This window comes from Anopheles ziemanni, chromosome 2 (assembly GCF_943734765.1).
Source record: "Anopheles ziemanni chromosome 2, idAnoZiCoDA_A2_x.2, whole genome shotgun sequence".
NCBI lineage: Eukaryota > Metazoa > Arthropoda > Insecta > Diptera > Culicidae > Anopheles > Anopheles ziemanni.
Window position 1 is genome coordinate 49,136,134 of NC_080705.1, and position 26,548 is coordinate 49,162,681.

Below are 26,548 nucleotides of genomic sequence, written 5' to 3' on the forward strand. Positions count from 1 at the left end.
CCGAACATATAATTTTTTTCAAAAAATACACAAATATTTTTAAGTATACAATAACTACTTTGCATAAATATTGTTAAAGAAAACGAACTAACAATCCCTTTTGTACCAAGAAACTAAAATCAGTGGTGTCCCAAAATGACAGTCTCACTTAGGATTTTGATTAAATTATCAACAAAAATAGCTTAAATGGACTCAAAAGTCATGACTTCATAATCAGTGGGCCCCCATTACGATTTATTGCTTGGACAATTCTTGATGGCATGCTCTCCGATAATTTTTCTAGCGTATTTACTGATAAGGAACGCCAAACATTTCGGATAGCAAGTTTAAGCTCCTATATGGTCTCGTAATGTCTCCCATCTTCATAAATCTCTTGAACTAGCCTTCCACAAACATTTTCTATTGGATTAAGGTCTGGGGAAACGGCTGGCTAAGACATTGTTTCGATACTCGATCGTGCATGGTGAGTCTTGTTGTCTTGCTTGCGTGCACGTCAGCATTTTTTTGCTTAAAAATGAGCTGTTGAGTGTAGTGATTGTCCAGGATGTTGATAAACATATCGCTGTTCATACGTGTTGGTATAATGGCCAATTCACTTCTACTAAGACCGCTGAACTCAACCCAAATCATGACCGATTCACCTTCAAAATTGCGACTAGAGTAAAAAACGTGGGTAACGTCTTAAATATCTCCGGTAATGGATGTTTCCATCCGGTCCATCAAGATTGAACAGTTTTTCATCATTATAATCCACCTAACATGAATTATTAATTTAAAATTCTAACAAGACTACAAAGTGACAACTTGCATTTCTCCACGCATTCTTCCATGTCATATGTTCTGTAGCAAACTCCAATCTAGTGACTTTTTGGTGAAGTTTGAGGACAGAAACTTTCTTCATGGACTCTCTTACAATATCAGAACATCATCAGAAAGCTCGCAACACAGCATTTTTGTGCACATTCAACCAGAAATCGTTTTTTGTCCTACGGTAACCTTTGGTTGAATTGAAAGTAACTTAAATCCTCCGATTATCACGCGAGGAAAGATTTGGAAGACGACCAGGAGCCTTCTGAAGCCCATATTAACTGGAATCTTTTACATAATCGTTAATGACGTTTGTGGTTCTATTTCTTAGCACACCAATCTCATGATTTGACTTGCCATTAAAGCGATGAGCATCAATTTGAGTTGTTTTCCGCTTCCAATGTTCAAATTAAATTACAAATTAAAGTAAGAGAACTTAAAAATTACTTTTGGCAACTGATGACGTGGCTGGGAACAGGGTCGCTTTGTTAATTTGATGATTTTTTAAGTGAGGCTATCATTATATCATATGGGACACTCCATTTTTAAAGTTTTTGACCAAAATAATTAATTTTTTTTTCTGATTAATTAGAAGGGAAACACATTTCTTTTAGATTAAGAAATATGTTTCTGTGATTTATTTTACCTTGTGATCATTCAAAATAGCATATGAGTGAAAAAACTGGGTGAGGCCATCATTTTGGGGTGTGGTGTATTATTGTGTCATCAGCAAAAAAGATTTATCTCGCAGGAACGTAAGACCTGCTGCATGTCATTTATATACATGATAAACAAAATTTGTCCAAGAACACTTCCTTGTGGAACCCCAAGGGTGTTCTCAATGGGATCTGAAACAGATTTTTTGAAAATTGTCCTCTGGGTTTTACTTGTTAGATAATCGTTGAACCAACTTAGTTCCCTCCCCCCAATACCGAATCGTCTAAGTGTTGTGAGCAACAAGGGTCTCGATATTGTTTCAAATGCTCGTTTTAGATTCAAGAAAACTGCAAGTACCGGTCTGCTATCCATCAACCCCTTCCACTTTGCAAGCACCAGGTTCAGTGCGGTTTCACAGGAATGTCCTTCCCCATATCCCGACTGCTCCCGGGCGAGCAGGCCGTTCTGGTCTTTGGTATTGCACCAATTGGTCTTTAACCACAACCTCCAGGACCTTCTCGACAGTGTGAAGCATGTTGATGGGGCGGAACTCTTCTGCTTTGATAGCTCCAGTCAGCTTTGGCGTAGGTACAACCAATTACTCCATGTTTCCGGAAAAACACCCATCTCCATCAACCAATCGATGGAGAAGTCCTCCATCAACCAATCGAATCAATTCCAGGAGCGTCTCTTCAGCCACATGAAAGCAATCCTGCAATGTTTTTGCATATACATTTCCTATTCCTGCCGTCTTGGTCAGGTCAAAACATATCTGGCTAAGCTTGCTCATGTCTATTGGCTGAAAAGAAAATCTACGCCTGGGAGTATCAACTTGTCTCAGCTCGACTGGTTTGTCTACCGTCGGAATATTGCTGTTGACAAGCATGACACTATTCACAAAAAAGTTGTTGAACCTTCCTGTGGTCACCGCCTCTTCGGATTCGAAACAGTTATCGAATTTCACGCATGAAGCGGTATTCTCGTCGGTATACCGACGGTAATAGTAAGAAGTTTCCAAAGTTCCTTACTATTGCCCTGATGCTTGCTAATTTCCCTACTAAAGTATTCCTCCCGAGTAGTTTTTAAAGACCTACTATACTTGTTTCTTAGTCTAGTGTACTCACACCAATGTGAAGCCAGATTAGTCCGAACAAATTTTTTATACACTTTGCTCTGGAACGTTTAACGCGAAAAAGAGACAAAGTGTTTAAAAAATTAAAACTTGCCGCGATACTTTTCAAAGAAATGGAGCAGTCCTCTTCGAGCCACTTTTTGATATCATCAATGGCAGCCGGTTGCAATTTTCCATTGCGGGGGCACATCCACGCTTACTGGCTCGGACTTTTCCATGGCGCCAATACTGTATCAAAATATTGTGGACTGTTGCCAATTGAATACCGAGCATCGAGTCGATTGCTTTCGGTGTTTTGCCGTTGTCGTTTGCTTGTATTATTCTTTCCCGGTCTTCGTCGCTGACTGGGCGCCGTCGCTTTGCTTGATCTTCGGACATCTAAAACAAGAATGTATTTTCCACTAATTCTCACGCAAAATGAAATGTGGGTTCTTTAACATGCGTTTCAATAAAATTCAATCGCAATACGTTACTATGCGTACGAGCTGAAAAAACCTCTTTTGATGATGGCAACTGAACATCAAATGACAGTTTTTCATCCTTGTCTTAGTAGGGTTAAATCAAATCAGGGTTGAACATGATCAAGCGTTGGGGGGTGTCACATCGACAGCGAGATGAAACATGTTAGATATTGAATGTGGCTTTTTAGAACGCTTATATTGCCATGCCATCGATGATGCATTGTTGCCATTATGGAGCGCAACTTGTCGGATGAAACCTGGCACTTGTTAGTGTTTTGATGGTTCTTTGGAATAAAAAGCCGGGAAACGCTGTTTCACTAATACAAACCTAGAACTAATACTTATGTTTAATGCTTATCACCAATATTACAATAATAATTATACTCTATGCTTATCACTTATATTACAATAATAATTATAATCTATGCTTATCACTAATATTACAATAATAATAATACACTACACTCCCTTGACAGCTCCACGACTGGTGGTTACGGGAACAGCTCCTCTGCATGATGCTCCGATGCTGTATGTAACTGTGTGTTGGTTTGTGTGTTTGTCTAGTCTTGTTTTTTTTTTACAGTCTTTCACCGCTCGACTCTGTTATTCGAGCGGTAATTGTTCCTCTTGGTTTCCGATTCTTTCCCTCTTTTCGTATGTTCCTCGCTACTGGTTGGGAACGGTCTTGCTATTTTCTGTCTCGTGTTCTCGAACTTAGTTTCGACAGCCCTCATTTCGATGTCCTGGTGAAATTCCGGGGCTACACCCTCCCGGATGTTCTCCATTTGGACGTTAGCTGACACCGGGAATGATAGTTTGGACATTTGTTTTGGTTTTTGTGTTGGTGGGTTGTGGGTAGACTCTTTCGCCACATTTGAGAACGTTTTAGTGTGGGCGCACGACTGCCCGATATGCACTTTTTTCCCACAGTACCTGCACTCCCCCTCTTTGCCGCTAAGTGTTTGAGGGATCTGTTTCTTCACTAACATCTGGGCAACGTATTCCTCCGTTTTCGTGGGGCATAGGTATTGCTAGTCCCACATCAAAGCTTTCATCTCCTTTATTTCACCGTACTCATTAAGGATTTTTCCTCCGTAACCTCGTCCGGGGCGCCACTGATGTTAACCTCAACAGCCCCATCTGCCAAGGATACCGGTATTGTGTATGTTGTTCCTGCAATCGTCAGTGTTGTGCACTGTCCCGCTTTGACCGCCCGGTTTGCAATCTCTAGGCTTGTGACTGTTCATCTCCACATAGCGAACTCATAGGAAACTCTGGTGAAACTCCTGTCAAAGTTGTATGGAGTTTCGAGTTTCCCGAGTTCGCTAAGTGGACACGCATTTGTTTCGCTCTTCTTCGCTTCTTCTTAATCCGTCAGTTATTAAACGTCAGAACGAGGGGCTTTGCTAGTGCTGTCAAGAGTTTCCTACCAGTTTCCTACGAGTTTCCCAGCTGTTGCGGGAACTGAGTTCGACAGTTCGTCGGAGGAGATTTTGACTTTAACATATATCACTGGCTCGAGGCGGCAGCATTTTAGCATCATTACTTCATCTTGCCCCAGCCCTAGCTGCGTACCCACCATCTCGAGCACCATTTGGCATGGTTGCTTCGGGAAGTTGGCTAGATTTTGTGGTGTTGGTGCGGATGCTCATTTTGGCGGTGATTTGGGGGATAGTAAGTATTTGATTTGTGTTAATGTTAATGATTTATGAAGGTTATTGTGTGGTTTTTGTGGGTGTGTATGTATGGGTTGTGTATGGTTTTTCGTGGTTTACTAACGGTAAAACGGCCCGGTTATACGACTCAGTTGCAGGACCCAGTTACAGGACCCAGTTACAGTGTCCGTTTACAGAGCCCGTTTACAGGATCCGGTTACAGGGCCCGTTTACAGGACCCAGTTACAGGGCCAGGTAACACGGCCAATTTACAGGGCCCGGTTATTGGGCCAGGTAACACGGCCAATTTACAGGGCCCGGTTACAGTGCCCGTTTACAGGGCCCGATTACAGTGCCCGTTTACCAGGGCCCGGTGACACTGCCCGTTTACAGGGCCCGGTAACAGGGCCCGTTTACAGGTCCCGGCTACAGGACCTAACCTTATGGATGTAGTTTTATTATTAATTTTATTCTGCGTTGGTTATTTTCATCACGTTGAAGCACCACCTTTCCCAAGAGTGAATGGAATGTTTGAAAAAATAGTTTCCGAACGTTTTTGAGCGTTTTTGACGCGTCTTTTGGTTATAGCGTTTCTTTTCGACTGGCCTGACAACCCTCGAAACAAATACGCCCACACTCAACCATGCGCATCGAAAACGCTTTTTGACCGAAAAGTATACGGCGCAAGTTCCCGACCGAAAGCACTACACGAACTTCGAAAGTATGCTAGGGCCAGTGAGGGTATTTTGGCCCATGTATGTATCACCATACCCACTAGAAAGGAGATCAATTATTACACTGATTTCGAATAATGATGCGCCCCTCGTACTTGACCGTTCGGAACGTACTTTCCACCATCTTTGCCGACCGATTGTGGGCCCGGCCTTCGGCGATTGCATTGTAGCTCGGTCGCTTTCCACCACACTGGAGCCGCATCACGGACGTCGCGACGCTGGCAAGGGTGCGGCGACGAACGCTCGACGGCCCCCCGTAGTTTTTCAGCAGGTAACCATGGGCACGGCTGATCTTAGTTGCCTTTTCGGTGACCGGCCTGACATCACAATTCCATGACAGATGGTCATCGATTTTACCCCCAGGTACCGGATGTGCCGACTCGAACGCTGGACGGACCCCCCCTTCGCGTACAGGCTCCATCAGGTGGCCCTTCCGGAGGCTGCTCACCATAACCATCTCCATCTTGTGCAGCGGCAGGGACAGCTGGCGTTGTTGCATCCACCTCTACACTGCAAGAACGGACTGGGTCGCCAGCAACGAAGCCTCCCGTGGAGTATGGCCGGGGACGGTCAGGACCAGGTCATCTGCAAACCCGACGAACTCCACTCCAGGAGGCAGCCGTGACTTGAAGACACCGTCGTACATCACGATCAAAATGGTCGGAACGAGGATGGACCCCTGTGGAACGCCAGCGGTGATGTTGCGCGAGACCGTGCCGCCGTGACCTCGATGACCGGCCTTGGTGCTTCCTTCCATTCCATTGGGTGGTGCGTAGGGAAGAGCTCATCTACGATGCCGCCCAGGACCTCGAGGTCGCTCTTCTGGGGCATCCGAGCACCTGTCACCCACGTTTTGACAAGGTGGTACGCATTCCCCCATGGATCATATTCCATGGTGTCCGCCAGCTCTTCATTACAACGGCGCTTGCTAGCGTTTTCCGTAGACTGCGGAAGATACCGGTGCGCATGAATCGCAAGATCTGGTCCCGGGTACGTCGGACGATTGTCTGGGCGCGCTTACACGCCGCGCGCAGCCCCTCAATCTCCTCCGTCCACCAGTAGACATGCGTCCTGTTTCTGGCGCCGGTCAGCCTTGGCATGGTCTCGTCGCAGGCTGCTCGGAGTGTTGTTACGAGCGTCGGTGCGTCAACCACGACCTCACCAAAATGCAGCAGCCTGAGGGCCTCGGTGAACAGCTCCGCTGAGAAGAGAGCCGTATCCCAACGTCGTCTGGGCGGTACTGACGATCTCGAGCCCGTAGGGAGCGTCTGGCTTGGTGTGACTTGGTGTCATGTTGGGCCGTAAGCTTTTCGACGCTTCGCTCCTGGTGACCGAGATTTCTCGCGGGGCTTGAGATGATCGCTCAACCTGTGGTCACAGCTTTGTGCAACCGCATGCGGTTGTGCATGCACGCCCCCGATGCGAAATTTCTTTCCCTTTTTTCGGCTATAATCCCATCGATTCTGCAATTTATTTGCTGTACTCGTTCATTTCTCCACTCTAGGCGACTTTTGCATGTCCGTTCGGCTCGAGTACTCGATCGCAACTGCGAGCTCCATTTCTTTTTTTGTTTTAACAAGGGTTCGTTAATATATTTCGCCTAAAATACTAGTTTACAATTGAGAGTATTATGATCCAGTTGCGCGTTATTGCTCAAAAGTTCCGCATATTTGCTCGAATAGCAACCTGGGTATTTATACAAGTATTCCAAGGTATATAAATATATAGTTTTTAACAATTTTCGAGCACTTTGATTTTTAATCAATTTTCAAAACGATCGAATTATTGGTGTGTTTTATACTAAAAGAAAATAAGCAACTGAATACAAATGAAATGGAGTTACAACTTTTTTCAACTTACATTTTGATTCTTTTCCCCTTCCATTATTTCTCAACGGATCACTGGATCAGATTCATTCCTTTTGATACTCGCGTTTCCACCGTTATATCGCGCCATTGCACAGAAACGTGAACGAAGTGAAAACGGGTGTATATTGGCTGTTACCAATTTTGGAATAGGCTCCGTGCCATTACTACTTGCATATAATCATAAGGACCTAAAACTTCATCCGATGCAGTGCCCTATTCTCTTGTCTTACACACTTTCATTTCATCAAAACTTAAAACAAACTCACAATCCCGTTCATTCAAAGTTTCTGCAATGTTACCTACAAAAATTAAAACATCTTCTAGTATTATGTGCATAATGTCTAATTGTCTAGCATAACGCTTTAAGGTCGATAAAGAAGGTAAAGGATAATTAAGATCTTTTGCAAGGTAATTATACGCTCTACTTCCAAAGAATTTTAATGTAAACGCCTTGCTTCTTCTGTTTTCGTCCTTTTTACACTTGTTTTTCTCTTAATATAAGATCTATTTGGTTTGACGATAGAGTATGTCTTAGAGAACGTTTCATTCGTTCAATTAAACCAGAAGGATTACAAGTACTAGATTTAAGTTGTTTTAAATCGCGCTCTAGGGCCCTATTTTTCTTAGTCAGTTCAGCTTCACGTTTTCTTAGATCTTTGATTCGAGATCTAAGATTGGATACAGAATCCGTGAAGGATGTTAATCTATCAATATTTTCACTTATTAGCCTGTCTTTCTCTTTACATAATGTACAAATATTTACAAGTGTTTGGGTTTCTGCCTCCCTATATTGATCCATCGTGTTTAACATCGTCTCCATTCATCGTCTCTTCATGGGTTTGGCAACAAAACCGAATGGATGGTCCTGGCTCCAAACTTTTCGTTCACCAGCTAAACGTGTAACTGCGGTATATTCTGTGCTAATCATCACAATTCTGTTCCGAACACTGATCTTATTCCGTACCGCTTTACTTGCGTTGTAAAAATGACAGGCTTCTGTCATGTACGTTTCCGTCTTCGGCGGGCGTCCAAACAACAGGAAGATTCTGCACCCTGTAATTTTACAACGAATGTCATTACAAGGTTGGTGTAGATATTGCTACGCATCAAATTTAAAACAGCGTGTACAATTGCCATGGTTAACCGTACAAATTGTGGGGGAAAATCGAGCAGTTGTCAAAAAAGTCTTAACTTAGCTTAAGTTAACTACTGCCTCAACCCATCCGATATACTGAAAAGAGCTGTTGACCGTGAAAAAAAATATAAAAATGTTATTCTATGTTAATTTTTCGCTGTTTTAAAATTTATATTTTTATTAAACCGCCTACTCGGGTAGTTATTGTAGTTTTGTATTCAAAAAACAATTTTCTATCGTTTTACTAAAGAAAAAAAGTTTTCCAACAAATTTAAATCATTTTTATTTGCCGTTGTCGGTCGATATTCCTCAAACGTTCAACCGGACTACCCGGGTAGTAGTAGGGTCCGTAGAAATTCCGTATTTCTCGTACTTCGGACCAAATATCTTTTTATTGAGATGTCGGATCGATTTGAAATTTTCAGTGAAAATACTTGAAGGTGTTTTCCAAAATATTGTATAATTTTTATAAGTTTAAAAACTCATGAAGTAAATTTATTTGCGGTTCCAAAAAATTTCACACTTCACATCTACAACCATTAATCTGTGTAGTACCAACATTTTTAATAGGAGTTTGCATTTTCTGTATTATAGTATCGATATCTTCGCTCGTAGACCCTCAACAACTTGAAAGGTTTTGGAAAGTTACATAAGATATTCAAAAAATACAATACAACATGCTTGTCCATACAAAATGTATGGACTACCCGGGTAGTCCCGGTTACCTACGTTTAACGGTACGGTTGAACGAGTGACGGTTTAAACATATCAATAGAACTTATTAATATTTTTGCGTATAGTATTTAGACAGTACTAGTACGGCAAAGAGAGCAATTACAATAGTTATCTACTTTCCCGTCCCGTGGGACCGACAGTGTTCTTTCCCGTATTCCGTATAGGTCCGCTCGGTTTGGTAAGCCGGCGTTTCTACGAATCGCCGGCAGAACGGAAAGCAGAGCAATTTGCACATAACGCTTAACGTCTCAATTACATGCAATTACACCCGTTTTCACTTAGGGTGGAATCGCTTGCGACTTTTCTAGTTTTTTTTTTCACTTGACTCATTTGAACGTATCTCATAAGGCCCAGACCCGAAGCCGCGCAAAAATTTGAAATTGCTTCAAAACACAATTTCAACATGAAAAGTTGTTTGTCCCAAATCCCAAATCAAGCTGGTTGCTATAGCAATCAATGTTATGTAATGGGAAGATCTGTTTTGTAGTTTTTGTCAAAAGTAACTGCACTTAGTTACGTTGTTCATCTTTATTTTTATAAATCTCAGTTTCAAAGTCCCTTTATGACATGTGGCAATAAACCCTACGTTTTAACAGTGCACGTGAAGCATGCTTGATATAATTTGACTCTAAGTGAAAACGGGAATCGAACACGGCCGATGATGCTGCCAGGTGGGCCGATGCGCCCTGTTCAACGAGACCATCTCTCTCTGGGGTAGTTCGACCCTCGTCCATCGCCATCGTGCGCCCGATTACTAATGTAGAGATCGACGTAGCCGGCGGTGGTGATGGTGATGCCGCTGCTGACGATAGTGATGCGCTCGTTGGCTTTGGCGTTGCAATCGAATGCTCCGAAGTCTCCTCGTCGCTGCTTTCAATATCAATCATTACATCGGCCGATCGATTGTTGACTGAGTTCCCCGACGGGGAGGCCGATACCGGGTCCAGTGGCAGTGGTCCCAAGAGCACCCCAAGTCTGTCTCCTATTTTCCCGAAAAACGAGCGTTCCTCTTTAGAATGCTGGCAAGAGCTCACCGAAGCCGAGCGACTCCGGAGTGCCCGATCAAGAACTCGCCCCGGCTCTTCCTCCAGCTTATCTTCGGGAGCCTCCCCTTTCGCGGTCCTTGATCTAAGAGTCCTCCTCGGGGTTTCGTCCTCCATGCTGGTGCCTAGGAGAGGAGGGGGGGACGCATGGTCGTAGGGGGGGGGGGGGGGGGGGGGTCAGATGGGCCTAGTACGCCTGTTAACCTTGCACGAAAATCCAAAATTTTAATCGTTCGCCGTATTTCGAGCAGATTTTCCGAACTACGAGCACCTGCTCGATATATAAAAAGGTTGGAAAATCCAAAATTTAATATTTTGCGAAATTTCGAGCAGTTTTTCCGAAGTTCGAGCACTTGCTCGAATTTCGAATTTCGAGCACCAGCTCGAACACGTGGTTCTAATTTCCGGCTGTCAATCCGTCATAGCGGATTCGGTCGGTCCGCTTTCTCGAGTCTTCAGTTCAATCGACGGATTCGGCAAGATGGTGATCGCCGGATCTTCAGCTGTCAACTCGTTGAACCGGTTGAACCGGTTCGGATTCGGCAAAATCGCTCAGGTCTTCGGATGTCAGACGACAGATTCGGCAAAATCGCTCGGGTCTTCAGCCGTCAAGCTGTGTGGCGTCCCAAGTGGGGCTACGCCCCGGCCGAAAAATCTATATTTCTTTCCGGGTCGTTCCACACTGATTCTTTCTGTTCTCCACTATTTTCTCACTCTCTGCTGCTTCGGGCAACTTTTTGACTACTTTTCTTTCACTTTCCTCGAAAATTTCGCCGATAATTTAACTTTTCTCGCGGAGCGTCGTGAAGTCGACCTCTCGCTTTGACTTCTCGATGACTCTCCCTGATACTGCCACTATCTGCGAGCCTACGTTGGAAGGGGTTTTCACAAGTGTGCCCGTCTATCCCAGTGATGTCAAACTTCTACTACACTGGCGAAGCTCTGCTTTTCCTTCGGAGCACTCTGATGGTCAATTCTCCTGCCTTTGTTGACCTGGGGTTTTTCTTGGTTGGTGTGTTGGTCATGCCCTTGTTTGTTATCAACCGGGCGGCCTTTCTTGCCAACCATCGTAAACCCATCTTCCTGCTGCTGCTGCCGCTTCTCCTGCTGCTGCTGCCGACCCTGCTGCCCATGCGGATGCTGCTGCTGCTTTGACCGCTGCCGCTGCTGATCCGGGTTCTCCCGCCGAGGCTTCGACTGCTGCTGCGGATCTATTTGCTGGCTCCTTTGAGGCTTTTCTTTCGGAGCCGGCTTCTCCTTCTTCTGCTGGCTGCTGGTTGCTTTGCGGCGAGGCTTTTTACTCCGACAAAGGAGCCGTTCCGAGCATTTCAACTACCAGGTTGTTGATTGTTGCAGCACCTTGTTTAATGGTCTGCGCCAGTTGCTCGTTCTGCTCATTTTTCATGGTCGCCAGCTGCTGGGTGAGGACGCTAACCTGGGTCCGGAGCTCACGGTTGTCATCTCGCAACTCCTTGAGCATCTCCCGCAGTTCAGCGATGACCGTCGCGTTCCGCGATGACTCCTCCCGCATGACGGCCAGCATGTCTGCCATCACCCCTGAATCCTGCCCTCTGTGGGCTTCAGGTTCGGCCGATGATGCTGCCAGGTGGGCCGATGCGCCCTGTTCAACGAGACCATCTCTCTCTGGGGTAGTTCGACCCTCGTCCATCGCCATCGTGCGCCCGATTACTAATGTAGAGATCGGCGTAGCCGGCGGTGGTGATGGTGATGCCGCTGCTGACGATAGTGATGCGCTCGTTGGCTTTGGCGTTGCAATCGAATGCTCCGAAGTCTCCTCGTCGCTGCTTTCAATATCAATCGTTACATCGGCCGATCGATTGTTGACTGAGTGCCCCGACGGGGAGGCCGATACCGGGTCCAGTGGCAGTGGTCCCAAGAGCACCCCAAGTCTGTCTCCTATTTTCCCGAAAAACGAGCGTTCCTCTTTAGAATGCTGGCAAGAGCTCACCGAAGCCGAGCGACTGCGGAGTGCCCGATCAAGAACTCGCCCCGGCTCTTCCTCCAGCTTATCTTCGGGAGCCTCCCCTTTCGCGGTCCTTGATCTAAGAGTCCTCCTCGGGGTTTCGTCCTCCATGCTGGTGCCTGGGAGAGGAGGGGGGACGCATGGGCGTAGGGGGGGTCAGATGGGCCTAGTACGCCTGTTAACCTTGCACGAAAATCCAAAATTTTAATCGTTCGCCGTATTTCGAGCAGATTTTCCGAACTACGAGCACCTGCTCGATATCTAAAAAGGTTGGAAAATCCGAAATTTAATATTTTGCGAAATTACGAGCAGTTTTTCCGAAGTTCGAGCACTTGCTCGAATTTCGAATTTCGAGCACCAGCTCGAACACGTGGTTCTAATTTCCGGCTGTTAATCCGTCATAGCGGATTCGGTCGGTCCGCTTTCTCGAGTCTTCAGTTCAATCGACGGATTCGGCAAGATGGTGATCGCCGGATCTTCAGCTGTCAACTCGTTGAACCGGTTGAACCGGTTCGGATTCGGCAAAATCGCTCAGGTCTTCGGATGTCAGACGACAGATTCGGCAAAATCGCTCGGGTCTTCAGCCGTCAAGCTGTGTGGCGTCCCAAGTGGGGCTACGCCCCGGCCGAAAAATCTATATTTCTTTCCGGGTCGTTCCACACTGATTCTTTCTGTTCTCCACTATTTTCTCACTCTCTGCTGCTTCGGGCAACTTTTTGACTACTTTTCTTTCACTTTCCTCGAAAATTTCGCCGATAATTTAACTTTTCTCGCGGAGCGTCGTGAAGTCGACCTCTCGCTTTGACTTCTCGATGACTCTCCCTGATACTGCCACTATCTGCGAGCCTACGTTGGAAGGGGTTTTCACAAGTGTGCCCGTCTATCCCAGTGATGTCAAACTTCTACTACACTGGCGAAGCTCTGCTTTTCCTTCGGAGCACTCTGATGGTCAATTCTCCTGCCTTTGTTGACCTGGGGTTTTTCTTGGTTGGTGTGTTGGTCATGCTCTTGTTTGTTATCAACCGGGCGGCCTTTCTTGCCAACCATCGTAAACCCATCTTCCTGCTGCTGCTGCCGCTTCTCCTGCTGCTGCTGCCGACCCTGCTGCCCATGCGGATGCTGCTGCTGCTTTGACCGCTGCCGCTGCTGATCCGGGTTCTCCCGCCGAGGCTTCGACTGCTGCTGCGGATCTATTTGCTGGCTCCTTTGAGGCTTTTCTTTCGGAGCCGGCTTCTCCTTCTTCTGCTGGCTGCTGGTTGCTTTGCGGCGAGGCTTTTTACTCCGACAAAGGAGCCGTTCCGAGCGTTTCAACTACCAGGTTGTTGATTGTTGCAGCACCTTGTTTAATGGTCTGCGCCAGTTGCTCGTTCTGCTCATTTTTCATGGTCGCCAGCTGCTGGGTGAGGACGCTAACCTGGGTCCGGAGCTCACGGTTGTCATCTCGCAACTCCTTGAGCATCTCCCGCAGTTCAGCGATGACCGTCGCGTTCCGCGATGACTCCTCCCGCATGACGGCCAGCATGTCTGCCATCACCCCTGAATCCTGCCCTCTGTGGGCTTCAGGTTCGGCCGATGATGCTGCCAGGTGGGCCGATGCGCCCTGTTCAACGAGACCATCTCTCTCTGGGGTAGTTCGACCCTCGTCCATCGCCATCGTGCGCCCGATTACTAATGTAGAGATCGGCGTAGCCGGCGGTGGTGATGGTGATGCCGCTGCTGACGATAGTGATGCGCTCGTTGGCTTTGGCGTTGCAATCGAATGCTCCGAAGTCTCCTCGTCGCTGCTTTCAATATCAATCATTACATCGGCCGATCGATTGTTGACTGAGTTCCCCGACGGGGAGGCCGATACCGGGTCCAGTGGCAGTGGTCCCAAGAGCACCCCAAGTCTGTCTCCTATTTTCCCGAAAAACGAGCGTTCCTCTTTAGAATGCTGGCAAGAGCTCACCGAAGCCGAGCGACTCCGGAGTGCCCGATCAAGAACTCGCCCCGGCTCTTCCTCCAGCTTATCTTCGGGAGCCTCCCCTTTCGCGGTCCTTGATCTAAGAGTCCTCCTCGGGGTTTCGTCCTCCATGCTGGTGCCTAGGAGAGGAGGGGGGAACGCATGGTCGTAGGGGGGGGGTCAGATGGGCCTAGTACGCCTGTTAACCTTGCACGAAAATCCAAAATTTTAATCGTTCGCCGTATTTCGAGCAGATTTTCCGAACTACGAGCACCTGCTCGATATCTAAAAAGGTTGGAAAATCCGAAATTTAATATTTTGCGAAATTTCGAGCAGTTTTTCCGAAGTTCGAGCACTTGCTCGAATTTCGAATTTCGAGCACCAGCTCGAACACGTGGTTCTAATTTGCGGCTGTCAATCCGTCATAGCGGATTCGGTCGGTCCGCTTTCTCGAGTCTTCAGTTCAATCGACGGATTCGGCAAGATGGTGATCGCCGGATCTTCAGCTGTCAACTCGTTGAACCGGTTGAACCGGTTCGGATTCGGCAAAATCGCTCAGGTCTTCGGATGTCAGACGACAGATTCGGCAAAATCGCTCGGGTCTTCAGCCGTCAAGCTGTGTGGCGTCCCAAGTGGGGCTACGCCCCGGCCGAAAAATCTATATTTCTTTCCGGGTCGTTCCACACTGATTCTTTCTGTTCTCCACTATTTTCTCACTCTCTGCTGCTTCGGGCAACTTTTTGACTACTTTTCTTTCACTTTCCTCGAAAATTTCGCCGATAATTTAACTTTTCTCGCGGAGCGTCGTGAAGTCGACCTCTCGCTTTGACTTCTCGATGACTCTCCCTGATACTGCCACTATCTGCGAGCCTACGTTGGAAGGGGTTTTCACAAGTGTGCCCGTCTATCCCAGTGATGTCAAACTTCTACTACACTGGCGAAGCTCTGCTTTTCCTTCGGAGCACTCTGATGGTCAATTCTCCTGCCTTTGTTGACCTGGGGTTTTTCTTGGTTGGTGTGTTGGTCATGCCCTTGTTTGTTATCAACCGGGCGGCCTTTCTTGCCAACCATCGTAAACCCATCTTCCTGCTGCTGCTGCCGCTTCTCCTGCTGCTGCTGCCGACCCTGCTGCCCATGCGGATGCTGCTGCTGCTTTGACCGCTGCCGCTGCTGATCCGGGTTCTCCCGCCGAGGCTTCGACTGCTGCTGCGGATCTATTTGCTGGCTCCTTTGAGGCTTTTCTTTCGGAGCCGGCTTCTCCTTCTTCTGCTGGCTGCTGGTTGCTTTGCGGCGAGGCTTTTTACTCCGACAAAGGAGCCGTTCCGAGCGTTTCAACTACCAGGTTGTTGATTGTTGCAGCACCTTGTTTAATGGTCTGCGCCAGTTGCTCGTTCTGCTCATTTTTCATGGTCGCCAGCTGCTGGGTGAGGACGCTAACCTGGGTCCGGAGCTCACGGTTGTCATCTCGCAACTCCTTGAGCATCTCCCGCAGTTCAGCGATGACCGTCGCGTTCCGCGATGACTCCTCCCGCATGACGGCCAGCATGTCTGCCATCACCCCTGAATCCTGCCCTCTGTGGGCTTCAGGTTCGGCCGATGATGCTGCCAGGTGGGCCGATGCGCCCTGTTCAACGAGACCATCTCTCTCTGGGGTAGTTCGACCCTCGTCCATCGCCATCGTGCGCCCGATTACTAATGTAGAGATCGGCGTAGCCGGCGGTGGTGATGGTGATGCCGCTGCTGACGATAGTGATGCGCTCGTTGGCTTTGGCGTTGCAATCGAATGCTCCGAAGTCTCCTCGTCGCTGCTTTCAATATCAATCGTTACATCGGCCGATCGATTGTTGACTGAGTGCCCCGACGGGGAGGCCGATACCGGGTCCAGTGGCAGTGGTCCCAAGAGCACCCCAAGTCTGTCTCCTATTTTCCCGAAAAACGAGCGTTCCTCTTTAGAATGCTGGCAAGAGCTCACCGAAGCCGAGCGACTGCGGAGTGCCCGATCAAGAACTCGCCCCGGCTCTTCCTCCAGCTTATCTTCGGGAGCCTCCCCTTTCGCGGTCCTTGATCTAAGAGTCCTCCTCGGGGTTTCGTCCTCCATGCTGGTGCCTGGGAGAGGAGGGGGGGACGCATGGGCGTAGGGGGGGTCAGATGGGCCTAGTACGCCTGTTAACCTTGCACGAAAATCCAAAATTTTAATCGTTCGCCGTATTTCGAGCAGATTTTCCGAACTACGAGCACCTGCTCGATATCTAAAAAGGTTGGAAAATCCGAAATTTAATATTTTGCGAAATTACGAGCAGTTTTTCCGAAGTTCGAGCACTTGCTCGAATTTCGAATTTCGAGCACCAGCTCGAACACGTGGTTCTAATTTCCGGCTGTTAATCCGTCATAGCGGATTCGGTCGGTCCGCTTTCTTGAGTCTTCAGTTCAATCGACGGATTCGGCAAGATGGTGATCGCCGGATCTTCAGCTGTCAACTCGTTGAACCGGTTGAACCGGTTCGGATTCGGCAAAATCGCTCAGGTCTTCGGATGTCAGACGACAGATTCGGCAAAATCGCTCGGGTCTTCAGCCGTCAAGCTGTGTGGCGTCCCAAGTGGGGCTACGCCCCGGCCGAAAAATCTATATTTCTTTCCGGGTCGTTCCACACTGATTCTTTCTGTTCTCCACTATTTTCTCACTCTCTGCTGCTTCGGGCAACTTTTTGACTACTTTTCTTTCACTTTCCTCGAAAATTTCGCCGATAATTTAACTTTTCTCGCGGAGCGTCGTGAAGTCGACCTCTCGCTTTGACTTCTCGATGACTCTCCCTGATACTGCCACTATCTGCGAGCCTACGTTGGAAGGGGTTTTCACAAGTGTGCCCGTCTATCCCAGTGATGTCAAACTTCTACTACACTGGCGAAGCTCTGCTTTTCCTTCGGAGCACTCTGATGGTCAATTCTCCTGCCTTTGTTGACCTGGGGTTTTTCTTGGTTGGTGTGTTGGTCATGCCCTTGTTTGTTATCAACCGGGCGGCCTTTCTTGCCAACCATCGTAAACCCATCTTCCTGCTGCTGCTGCCGCTTCTCCTGCTGCTGCTGCCGACCCTGCTGCCCATGCGGATGCTGCTGCTGCTTTGACCGCTGCCGCTGCTGATCCGGGTTCTCCCGCCGAGGCTTCGACTGCTGCTGCGGATCTATTTGCTGGCTCCTTTGAGGCTTTTCTTTCGGAGCCGGCTTCTCCTTCTTCTGCTGGCTGCTGGTTGCTTTGCGGCGAGGCTTTTTACTCCGACAAAGGAGCCGTTCCGAGCGTTTCAACTACCAGGTTGTTGATTGTTGCAGCACCTTGTTTAATGGTCTGCGCCAGTTGCTCGTTCTGCTCATTTTTCATGGTCGCCAGCTGCTGGGTGAGGACGCTAACCTGGGTCCGGAGCTCACGGTTGTCATCTCGCAACTCCTTGAGCATCTCCCGCAGTTCAGCGATGACCGTCGCGTTCCGCGATGACTCCTCCCGCATGACGGCCAGCATGTCTGCCATCACCCCTGAATCCTGCCCTCTGTGGGCTTCAGGTTCGGCCGATGATGCTGCCAGGTGGGCCGATGCGCCCTGTTCAACGAGACCATCTCTCTCTGGGGTAGTTCGACCCTCGTCCATCGCCATCGCGCGCCCGATTACTAATGTAGAGATCGGCGTAGCCGGCGGTGGTGATGGTGATGCCGCTGCTGACGATAGTGATGCGCTCGTTGGCTTTGGCGTTGCAATCGAATGCTCCGAAGTCTCCTCGTCGCTGCTTTCAATATCAATCATTACATCGGCCGATCGATTGTTGACTGAGTTCCCCGACGGGGAGGCCGATACCGGGTCCAGTGGCAGTGGTCCCAAGAGCACCCCAAGTCTGTCTCCTATTTTCCCGAAAAACGAGCGTTCCTCTTTAGAATGCTGGCAAGAGCTCACCGAAGCCGAGCGACTCCGGAGTGCCCGATCAAGAACTCGCCCCGGCTCTTCCTCCAGCTTATCTTCGGGAGCCTCCCCTTTCGCGGTCCTTGATCTAAGAGTCCTCCTCGGGGTTTCGTCCTCCATGCTGGTGCCTAGGAGAGGAGGGGGGGACGCATGGTCGTAGGGGGGGGGTCAGATGGGCCTAGTACGCCTGTTAACCTTGCACGAAAATCCAAAATTTTAATCGTTCGCCGTATTTCGAGCAGATTTTCCGAACTACGAGCACCTGCTCGATATATAAAAAGGTTGGAAAATCCGAAATTTAATATTTTGCGAAATTTCGAGCAGTTTTTCCGAAGTTCGAGCACTTGCTCGAATTTCGAATTTCGAGCACCAGCTCGAACACGTGGTTCTAATTTGCAGCTGTCAATCCGTCATAGCGGATTCGGTCGGTCCGCTTTCTCGAGTCTTCAGTTCAATCGACGGATTCGGCAAGATGGTGATCGCCGGATCTTCAGCTGTCAACTCGTTGAACCGGTTGAACCGGTTCGGATTCGGCAAAATCGCTCAGGTCTTCGGATGCCAGACGACAGATTCGGCAAAATCGCTCGGGTCTTCAGCCGTCAAGCTGTGTGGCGTCCCAAGTGGGGCTACGCCCCGGCCGAAAAATCTATATTTCTTTCCGGGTCGTTCCACACTGATTCTTTCTGTTCTCCACTATTTTCTCACTCTCTGCTGCTTCGGGCAACTTTTTGACTACTTTTCTTTCACTTTCCTCGAAAATTTCGCCGATAATTTAACTTTTCTCGCGGAGCGTCGTGAAGTCGACCTCTCGCTTTGACTTCTCGATGACTCTCCCTGATACTGCCACTATCTGCGAGCCTACGTTGGAAGGGGTTTTCACAAGTGTGCCCGTCTATCCCAGTGATGTCAAACTTCTACTACACTGGCGAAGCTCTGCTTTTCCTTCGGAGCACTCTGATGGTCAATTCTCCTGCCTTTGTTGACCTGGGGTTTTTCTTGGTTGGTGTGTTGGTCATGCCCTTGTTTGTTATCAACCGGGCGGCCTTTCTTGCCAACCATCGTAAACCCATCTTCCTGCTGCTGCTGCCGCTTCTCATGCTGCTGCTGCCGACCCTGCTGCCCATGCGGATGCTGCTGCTGCTTTGACCGCTGCCGCTGCTGATCCGGGTTCTCCCGCCGCCGAGGCTTCGACTGCTGCTGCGGATCTATTTGCTGGCTCCTTTGAGGCTTTTCTTTCGGAGCCGGCTTCTCCTTCTTCTGCTGGCTGCTGGTTGCTTTGCGGCGAGGCTTTTTACTCCGACAAAGGAGCCGTTCCGAGCGTTTCAACTACCAGGTTGTTGATTGTTGCAGCACCTTGTTTAATGGTCTGCGCCAGTTGCTCGTTCTGCTCATTTTTCATGGTCGCCAGCTGCTGGGTGAGGACGCTAACCTGGGTCCGGAGCTCACGGTTGTCATCTCGCAACTCCTTGAGCATCTCCCGCAGTTCAGCGATGACCGTCGCGTTCCGCGATGACTCCTCCCGCATGACGGCCAGCATGTCTGCCATCACCCCTGAATCCTGCCCTCTGTGGGCTTCAGGTTCGGCCGATGATGCTGCCAGGTGGGCCGATGCGCCCTGTTCAACGAGACCATCTCTCTCTGGGGTAGTTCGACCCTCGTCCATCGCCATCGTGCGCCCGATTACTAATGTAGAGATCGGCGTAGCCGGCGGTGGTGATGGTGATGCCGCTGCTGACGATAGTGATGCGCTCGTTGGCTTTGGCGTTGCAATCGAATGCTCCGAAGTCTCCTCGTCGCTGCTTTCAATATCAATCGTTACATCGGCCGATCGATTGTTGACTGAGTGCCCCGACGGGGAGGCCGATACCGGGTCCAGTGGCAGTGGTCCCAAGAGCACCCCAAGTCTGTCTCCTATTTTCCCGAAAAACGAGCGTTCCTCTTTAGAATGCTGGCAAGAGCTCACCGAAGCCGAGCGACTCCGGAGTGCCCGATCAAGAACTCGCCCCGGCTCTTCCTCCAGCTTATCTTCGGGAGCCTCCCCTTTCGCGGTCCTTGATCTAAGAGTCCTCCTCGGGGTTTCGTCCTCCATGCTGGTGCCTGGGAGAGGAGGGGGGGACGCATGGGCGTAGGGGGGGTCAGATGGGCCTAGTACGCCTGTTAACCTTGCACGAAAATCCAAAATTTTAATCGTTCGCCGTATTTCGAGCAGATTTTCCGAACTACGAGCACCTGCTCGATATCTAAAAAGGTTGGAAAATCCGAAATTTAATATTTTGCGAAATTACGAGCAGTTTTGCCGAAGTTCGAGCACTTGCTCGAATTTCGAATTTCGAGCACCAGCTCGAACACGTGGTTCTAATTTCCGGCTGTCAATCCGTCATAGCGGATTCGGTCGGTCCGCTTTCTCGAGTCTTCAGTTCAATCGACGGATTCGGCAAGATGGTGATCGCCGGATCTTCAGCTGTCAACTCGTTGAACCGGTTGAACCGGTTCGGATTCGGCAAAATCGCTCAGGTCTTCGGATGTCAGACGACAGATTCGGCAAAATCGCTCGGGTCTTCAGCCGTCAAGCTGTGTGGCGTCCCAAGTGGGGCTACGCCCCGGCCGAAAAATCTATATTTTTTTCCGGGTCGTTCCACACTGATTCTTTCTGTTCTCCACTATTTTCTCACTCTCTGCTGCTTCGGGCAACTTTTTGACTACTTTTCTTTCACTTTCCTCGAAAATTTCGCCGATAATTTAACTTTTCTCGCGGAGCGTCGTGAAGTCGACCTCTCGCTTTGACTTCTCGATGACTCTCCCTGATACGGCCACTATCTGCGAGCCTACGTTGGAAGGGGTTTTCACAAGTGTGCCCGTCTATCCCAGTGATGTCAAACTTCTACTACACTGGCGAAGCTCTGCTTTTCCTTCGGAGCACTCTGATGGTCAATTCTCCTGCCTTTGTTGACCTGGGGTTTTTCTTGGTTGGTGTGTTGGTCATGCCCTTGTTTGTTATCAACCGGGCGGCCTTTCTTGCCAACCATCGTAAACCCATCTTCCTGCTGCTGCTGCCGCTTCTCCTGCTGCTGCTGCCGACCCTGCTGCCCATGCGGATGCTGCTGCTGCTTTGACCGCTGCCGCTGCTGATCCGGGTTCTCCCGCCGAGGCTTCGACTGCTGCTGCGGATCTATTTGCTGGCTCCTTTGAGGCTTTTCTTTCGGAGCCGGCTTCTCCTTCTTCTGCTGGCTGCTGGTTGCTTTGCGGCGAGGCTTGTTACTCCGACAAAGGAGCCGTTCCGAGCGTTTCAACTACCAGGTTGTTGATTGTTGCAGCACCTTGTTTAATGGTCTGCGCCAGTTGCTCGTTCTGCTCATTTTTCATGGTCGCCAGCTGCTGGGTGAGGACGCTAACCTGGGTCCGGAGCTCACGGTTGTCATCCCGCAACTCCTTGAGCATCTCCCGCAGTTCAGCGATGACCGTCGCGTTCCGCGATGACTCCTCCCGCATGACGGCCAGCATGTCTGCCATCACCCCTGAATCCTGCCCTCTGTGGGCTTCAGGTTCGGCCGATGATGCTGCCAGGTGGGCCGATGCGCCCTGTTCAACGAGACCATCTCTCTCTGGGGTAGTTCGACCCTCGTCCATCGCCATCGTGCGCCCGATTACTAATGTAGAGATCGGCGTAGCCGGCGGTGGTGATGGTGATGCCGCTGCTGACGATAGTGATGCGCTCGTTGGCTTTGGCGTTGCAATCGAATGCTCCGAAGTCTCCTCGTCGCTGCTTTCAATATCAATCGTTACATCGGCCGATCGATTGTTGACTGAGTTCCCCGACGGGGAGGCCGATACCGGGTCCAGTGGCAGTGGTCCCAAGAGCACTCCAAGTCTGTCTCCTATTTTCCCGAAAAACGAGCGTTCCTCTTTAGAATGCTGGCAAGAGCTCACCGAAGCCGAGCGACTCCGGAGTGCCCGATCAAGAACTCGCCCCGGCTCTTCCTCCAGCTTATCTTCGGGAGCCTCCCCTTTCGCGGTCCTTGATCTAAGAGTCCTCCTCGGGGTTTCGTCCTCCATGCTGGTGCCTAGGAGAGGAGGGGGGGACGCATGGTCGTAGGGGGGGGGTCAGATGGGCCTAGTACGCCTGTTAACCTTGTACGAAAATCCAAAATTTTAATCGTTCGCCGTATTTCGAGCAGATTTTCCGAACTACGAGCACCTGCTCGATATCTAAAAAGGTTGGAAAATCCGAAATTTAATATTTTGCGAAATTTCGAGCAGTTTTTCCGAAGTTCGAGCACTTGCTCGAATTTCGAATTTCGAGCACCAGCTCGAACACGTGGTTCTAATTTCCGGCTGTCAATCCGTCATAGCGGATTCGGTCGGTCCGCTTTCTCGAGTCTTCAGTTCAATCGACGGATTCGGCAAGATGGTGATCGCCGGATCTTCAGCTGTCCACTCGTTGAACCGGTTGAACCGGTTCGGATTCGGCAAAATCGCTCAGGTCTTCGGATGTCAGACGACAGATTCGGCAAAATCGCTCGGGTCTTCAGCCGTCAAGCTGTGTGGCGTCCCAAGTGGGGCTACGCCCCGGCCGAAAAATCTATATTTCTTTCCGGGTCGTTCCACACTGATTCTTTCTGTTCTCCACTATTTTCTCACTCTCTGCTGCTTCGGGCAACTTTTTGACTACTTTTCTTTCACTTTCCTCGAAAATTTCGCCGATAAGTTAACTTTTCTCGCGGAGCGTCGTGAAGTCGACCTCTCGCTTTGACTTCTCGATGACTCTCCCTGATACTGCCACTATCTGCGAGCCTACGTTGGAAGGGGTTTTCACAAGTGTGCCCGTCTATCCCAGTGATGTCAAACTTCTACTACACTGGCGAAGCTCTGCTTTTCCTTCGGAGCACTCTGATGGTCAATTCTCCTGCCTTTGTTGACCTGGGGTTTTTCTTGGTTGGTGTGTTGGTCATGCCCTTGTTTGTTATCAACCGGGCGGCCTTTCTTGCCAACCATCGTAAACCCATCTTCCTGCTGCTGCTGCCGCTTCTCCTGCTGCTGCTGCCGACCCTGCTGCCCATGCGGATGCTGCTGCTGCTTTGACCGCTGCCGCTGCTGATCCGGGTTCTCCCGCCGAGGCTTCGACTGCTGCTGCGGATCTATTTGCTGGCTCCTTTGAGGCTTTTCTTTCGGAGCCGGCTTCTCCTTCTTCTGCTGGCTGCTGGTTGCTTTGCGGCGAGGCTTGTTACTCCGACAAAGGAGCCGTTCCGAGCGTTTCAACTACCAGGTTGTTGATTGTTGCAGCACCTTGTTTAATGGTCTGCGCCAGTTGCTCGTTCTGCTCATTTTTCATGGTCGCCAGCTGCTGGGTGAGGACGCTAACCTGGGTCCGGAGCTCACGGTTGTCATCTCGCAACTCCTTGAGCATCTCCCGCAGTTCAGCGATGACTCCTCCCGCATGACGGCCAGCATGTCTGCCATCACCCCTGAATCCTGCCCTCTGTGGGCTTCAGGTTCGGCCGATGATGCTGCCAGGTGGGCCGATGCGCCCTGTTCAACGAGACCATCTCTCTCTGGGGTAGTTCGACCCTCGTCCATCGCCATCGTGCGCCCGATTACTAATGTAGAGATCGGCGTAGCCGGCGGTGGTGATGGTGATGCCGCTGCTGACGATAGTGATGCGCTCGTTGGCTTTGGCGTTGCAATCGAATGCTCCGAAGTCTCCTCGTCGCTGCTTTCAATATCAATCGTTACATCGGCCGATCGATTGTTGACTGAGTGCCCCGACGGGGAGGCCGATACCGGGTCCAGTGGCAGTGGTCCCAAGAGCACCCCAAGTCTGTCTCCTATTTTCCCGAAAAACGAGCGTTCCTCTTTAGAATGCTGGCAAGAGCTCACCGAAGCCGAGCGACTCCGGAGTGCCCGATCAAGAACTCGCCCCGGCTCTTCCTCCAGCTTATCTTCGGGAGCCTCCCCTTTCGCGGTCCTTGATCTAAGAGTCCTCCTCGGGGTTTCGTCCTCCATGCTGGTGCCTGGGAGAGGAGGGGGGGACGCATGGGCGTAGGGGGGGTCAGATGGGCCTAGTACGCCTGTTAACCTTGCACGAAAATCCAAAATTTTAATCGTTCGCCGTATTTCGAGCAGATTTTCCGAACTACGAGCACCTGCTCGATATCTAAAAAGGTTGGAAAATCCGAAATTTAATATTTTGCGAAATTACGAGCAGTTTTTCCGAAGTTCGAGCACTTGCTCGAATTTCGAATTTCGAGCACCAGCTCGAACACGTGGTTCGGTAAAAGAGTAAATGAGGCCCCGGCCGCCATGTTTTCGATCGTGGCTACACCTCTTGTGGACGTTTAAACTGAATGTATGCAATTGGTGATACATTAGTTCGTTAAATTCAACCTACGAGTATTTGAATCGTAGTGTGTACCGTTAATTTCGGCTACGCAATCAACCTAGGGGGTGCTGTATGAGGGGGGCCCACGGGCCCCCCTTATTTCTCAAAACTATAACAAACTCTCTTTTTCAGTAGACCTAGCGCAGTCCGCTCGCTGCGCTCGCTGCGGGCGCGCCGCCGTTTCCAAATCATTTCTTCGGCTAAACTCATTGTTTCATGCTGTCCATCATGTGTGGTATAGTTTAGTTACTAGTAACTTACAGTAACTTAACATGTAAAAGTATATTAACCCGCATTCAACCTCCACTGCGTGATTAGTTGAAACCGTTATGTTCTTTTAAGCGAACCGTTAGCGATCAAATATTTGAAAAGTATGCATGCATCGCGCTTTGCATAGCTTCAGGCGCTTAATGTGAACCAGTAGGAAGAGGAGAATCTAGCCCGGGGCCTCATTTACTCTTTTACCCGTGGTTCTAATTTCCGGCTGTTAATCCGTCATAGCGGATTCGGTCGGTCCGCTTTCTCGAGTCTTCAGTTCAATCGACGGATTCGGCAAGATGGTGATCGCCGGATCTTCAGCTGTCAACTCGTTGAACCGGTTGAACCGGTTCGGATTCGGCAAAATCGCTCAGGTCTTCGGATGTCAGACGACAGATTCGGCAAAATCGCTCGGGTCTTCAGCCGTCAAGCTGTGTGGCGTCCCAAGTGGGGCTACGCCCCGGCCGAAAAATCTATATTTCTTTCCGGGTCGTTCCACACTGATTCTTTCTGTTCTCCACTATTTTCTCACTCTCTGCTGCTTCGGGCAACTTTTTGACTACTTTTCTTTCACTTTCCTCGAAAATTTCGCCGATAATTTAACTTTTCTCGCGGAGCGTCGTGAAGTCGACCTCTCGCTTTGACTTATCGATGACTCTCCCTGATACTGCCACTATCTGCGAGCCTACGTTGGAAGGGGTTTTCACAAGTGTGCCCGTCTATCCCAGTGATGTCAAACTTCTACTACACTGGCGAAGCTCTGCTTTTCCTTCGGAGCACTCTGATGGTCAATTCTCCTGCCTTTGTTGACCTGGGGTTTTTCTTGGTTGGTGTGTTGGTCATGCCCTTGTTTGTTATCAACCGGGCGGCCTTTCTTGCCAACCATCGTAAACCCATCTTCCTGCTGCTGCTGCCGCTTCTCCTGCTGCTGCTGCCGACCCTGCTGCCCATGCGGATGCTGCTGCTGCTTTGACCGCTGCCGCTGCTGATCCGGGTTCTCCCGCCGAGGCTTCGACTGCTGCTGCGGATCTATTTGCTGGCTCCTTTGAGGCTTTTCTTTCGGAGCCGGCTTCTCCTTCTTCTGCTGGCTGCTGGTTGCTTTGCGGCGAGGCTTTTTACTCCGACAAAGGAGCCGTTCCGAGCGTTTCAACTACCAGGTTGTTGATTGTTGCAGCACCTTGTTTAATGGTCTGCGCCAGTTGCTCGTTCTGCTCATTTTTCATGGTCGCCAGCTGCTGGGTGAGGACGCTATCCTGGGTCCGGAGCTCACGGTTATCATCTCGCAACTCCTTGAGCATCTCCCGCAGTTCAGCGATGACCGTCGCGTTCCGCGATGACTCCTCCCGCATGACGGCCAGCATGTCTGCCATCACCCCTGAATCCGGCCCTCTGTGGGCTTCAGGTTCGGCCGATGATGCTGCCAGGTGGGCCGATGCGCCCTGTTCAACGAGACCATCTCTCTCTGGGGTAGTTCGACCCTCGTCCATCGCCATCGTGCGCCCGATTACTAATGTAGAGATCGGCGTAGCCGGCGGTGGTGATGGTGATGCCGCTGCTGACGATAGTGATGCGCTCGTTGGCTTTGGCGTTGCAATCGAATGCTCCGAAGTCTCCTCGTCGCTGCTTTCAATATCAATCGTTACATCGGCCGATCGATTGTTGACTGAGTTCCCCGACGGGGAGGCCGATACCGGGTCCAGTGGCAGTGGTCCCAAGAGCACCCCAAGTCTGTCTCCTATTTTCCCGAAAAACGAGCGTTCCTCTTTAGAATGCTGGCAAGAGCTCACCGAAGCCGAGCGACTCCGGAGTGCCCGATCAA

At 49.7% G+C, this 26,548-nt stretch overlaps 6 protein-coding genes across 6 annotated transcripts; all 6 read right to left on the reverse strand.

The window, feature by feature from the left end:
- Window positions 1–11,142: 11,142 nt before the first annotated feature.
- Window positions 11,143–12,322, reverse strand: LOC131293733 (uncharacterized). The gene is made up of 2 exons (XM_058321800.1): window positions 11,564–12,322; window positions 11,143–11,520 (listed from the first exon to the last, which is right to left on the reverse strand). The coding sequence occupies exons 1-2, from the start codon at window positions 12,320–12,322 to the stop codon at window positions 11,143–11,145; spliced, it is 1,137 nt and encodes a 378-aa protein (XP_058177783.1).
- Window positions 12,323–15,071: 2,749 nt separating this feature from the next.
- Window positions 15,072–16,251, reverse strand: LOC131293734 (uncharacterized). Its single transcript, XM_058321801.1, has 2 exons — window positions 15,493–16,251; window positions 15,072–15,449 (listed from the first exon to the last, which is right to left on the reverse strand). Exons 1-2 carry the CDS (start codon window positions 16,249–16,251, stop codon window positions 15,072–15,074), a joined length of 1,137 nt encoding a protein of 378 aa, XP_058177784.1.
- A 784-nt stretch (window positions 16,252–17,035) lies between these two features.
- On the reverse strand, window positions 17,036–18,215 carry LOC131293735 (uncharacterized). Its single transcript, XM_058321802.1, has 2 exons — window positions 17,457–18,215; window positions 17,036–17,413 (listed from the first exon to the last, which is right to left on the reverse strand). The coding sequence occupies exons 1-2, from the start codon at window positions 18,213–18,215 to the stop codon at window positions 17,036–17,038; spliced, it is 1,137 nt and encodes a 378-aa protein (XP_058177785.1).
- Window positions 18,216–19,001: 786 nt separating this feature from the next.
- LOC131293736 (uncharacterized) lies at window positions 19,002–20,184 on the reverse strand. Its single transcript, XM_058321803.1, has 2 exons — window positions 19,426–20,184; window positions 19,002–19,382 (listed from the first exon to the last, which is right to left on the reverse strand). Exons 1-2 carry the CDS (start codon window positions 20,182–20,184, stop codon window positions 19,002–19,004), a joined length of 1,140 nt encoding a protein of 379 aa, XP_058177786.1.
- Window positions 20,185–20,968: 784 nt separating this feature from the next.
- Window positions 20,969–22,148, reverse strand: LOC131293738 (uncharacterized). Its single transcript, XM_058321805.1, has 2 exons — window positions 21,413–22,148; window positions 20,969–21,333 (listed from the first exon to the last, which is right to left on the reverse strand). The coding sequence occupies exons 1-2, from the start codon at window positions 22,146–22,148 to the stop codon at window positions 20,969–20,971; spliced, it is 1,101 nt and encodes a 366-aa protein (XP_058177788.1).
- A 786-nt stretch (window positions 22,149–22,934) lies between these two features.
- LOC131293739 (putative uncharacterized protein DDB_G0271606) lies at window positions 22,935–23,499 on the reverse strand. Its single transcript, XM_058321806.1, has 2 exons — window positions 23,379–23,499; window positions 22,935–23,299 (listed from the first exon to the last, which is right to left on the reverse strand). The coding sequence occupies exons 1-2, from the start codon at window positions 23,497–23,499 to the stop codon at window positions 22,935–22,937; spliced, it is 486 nt and encodes a 161-aa protein (XP_058177789.1).
- Window positions 23,500–26,548: the final 3,049 nt, after the last annotated feature.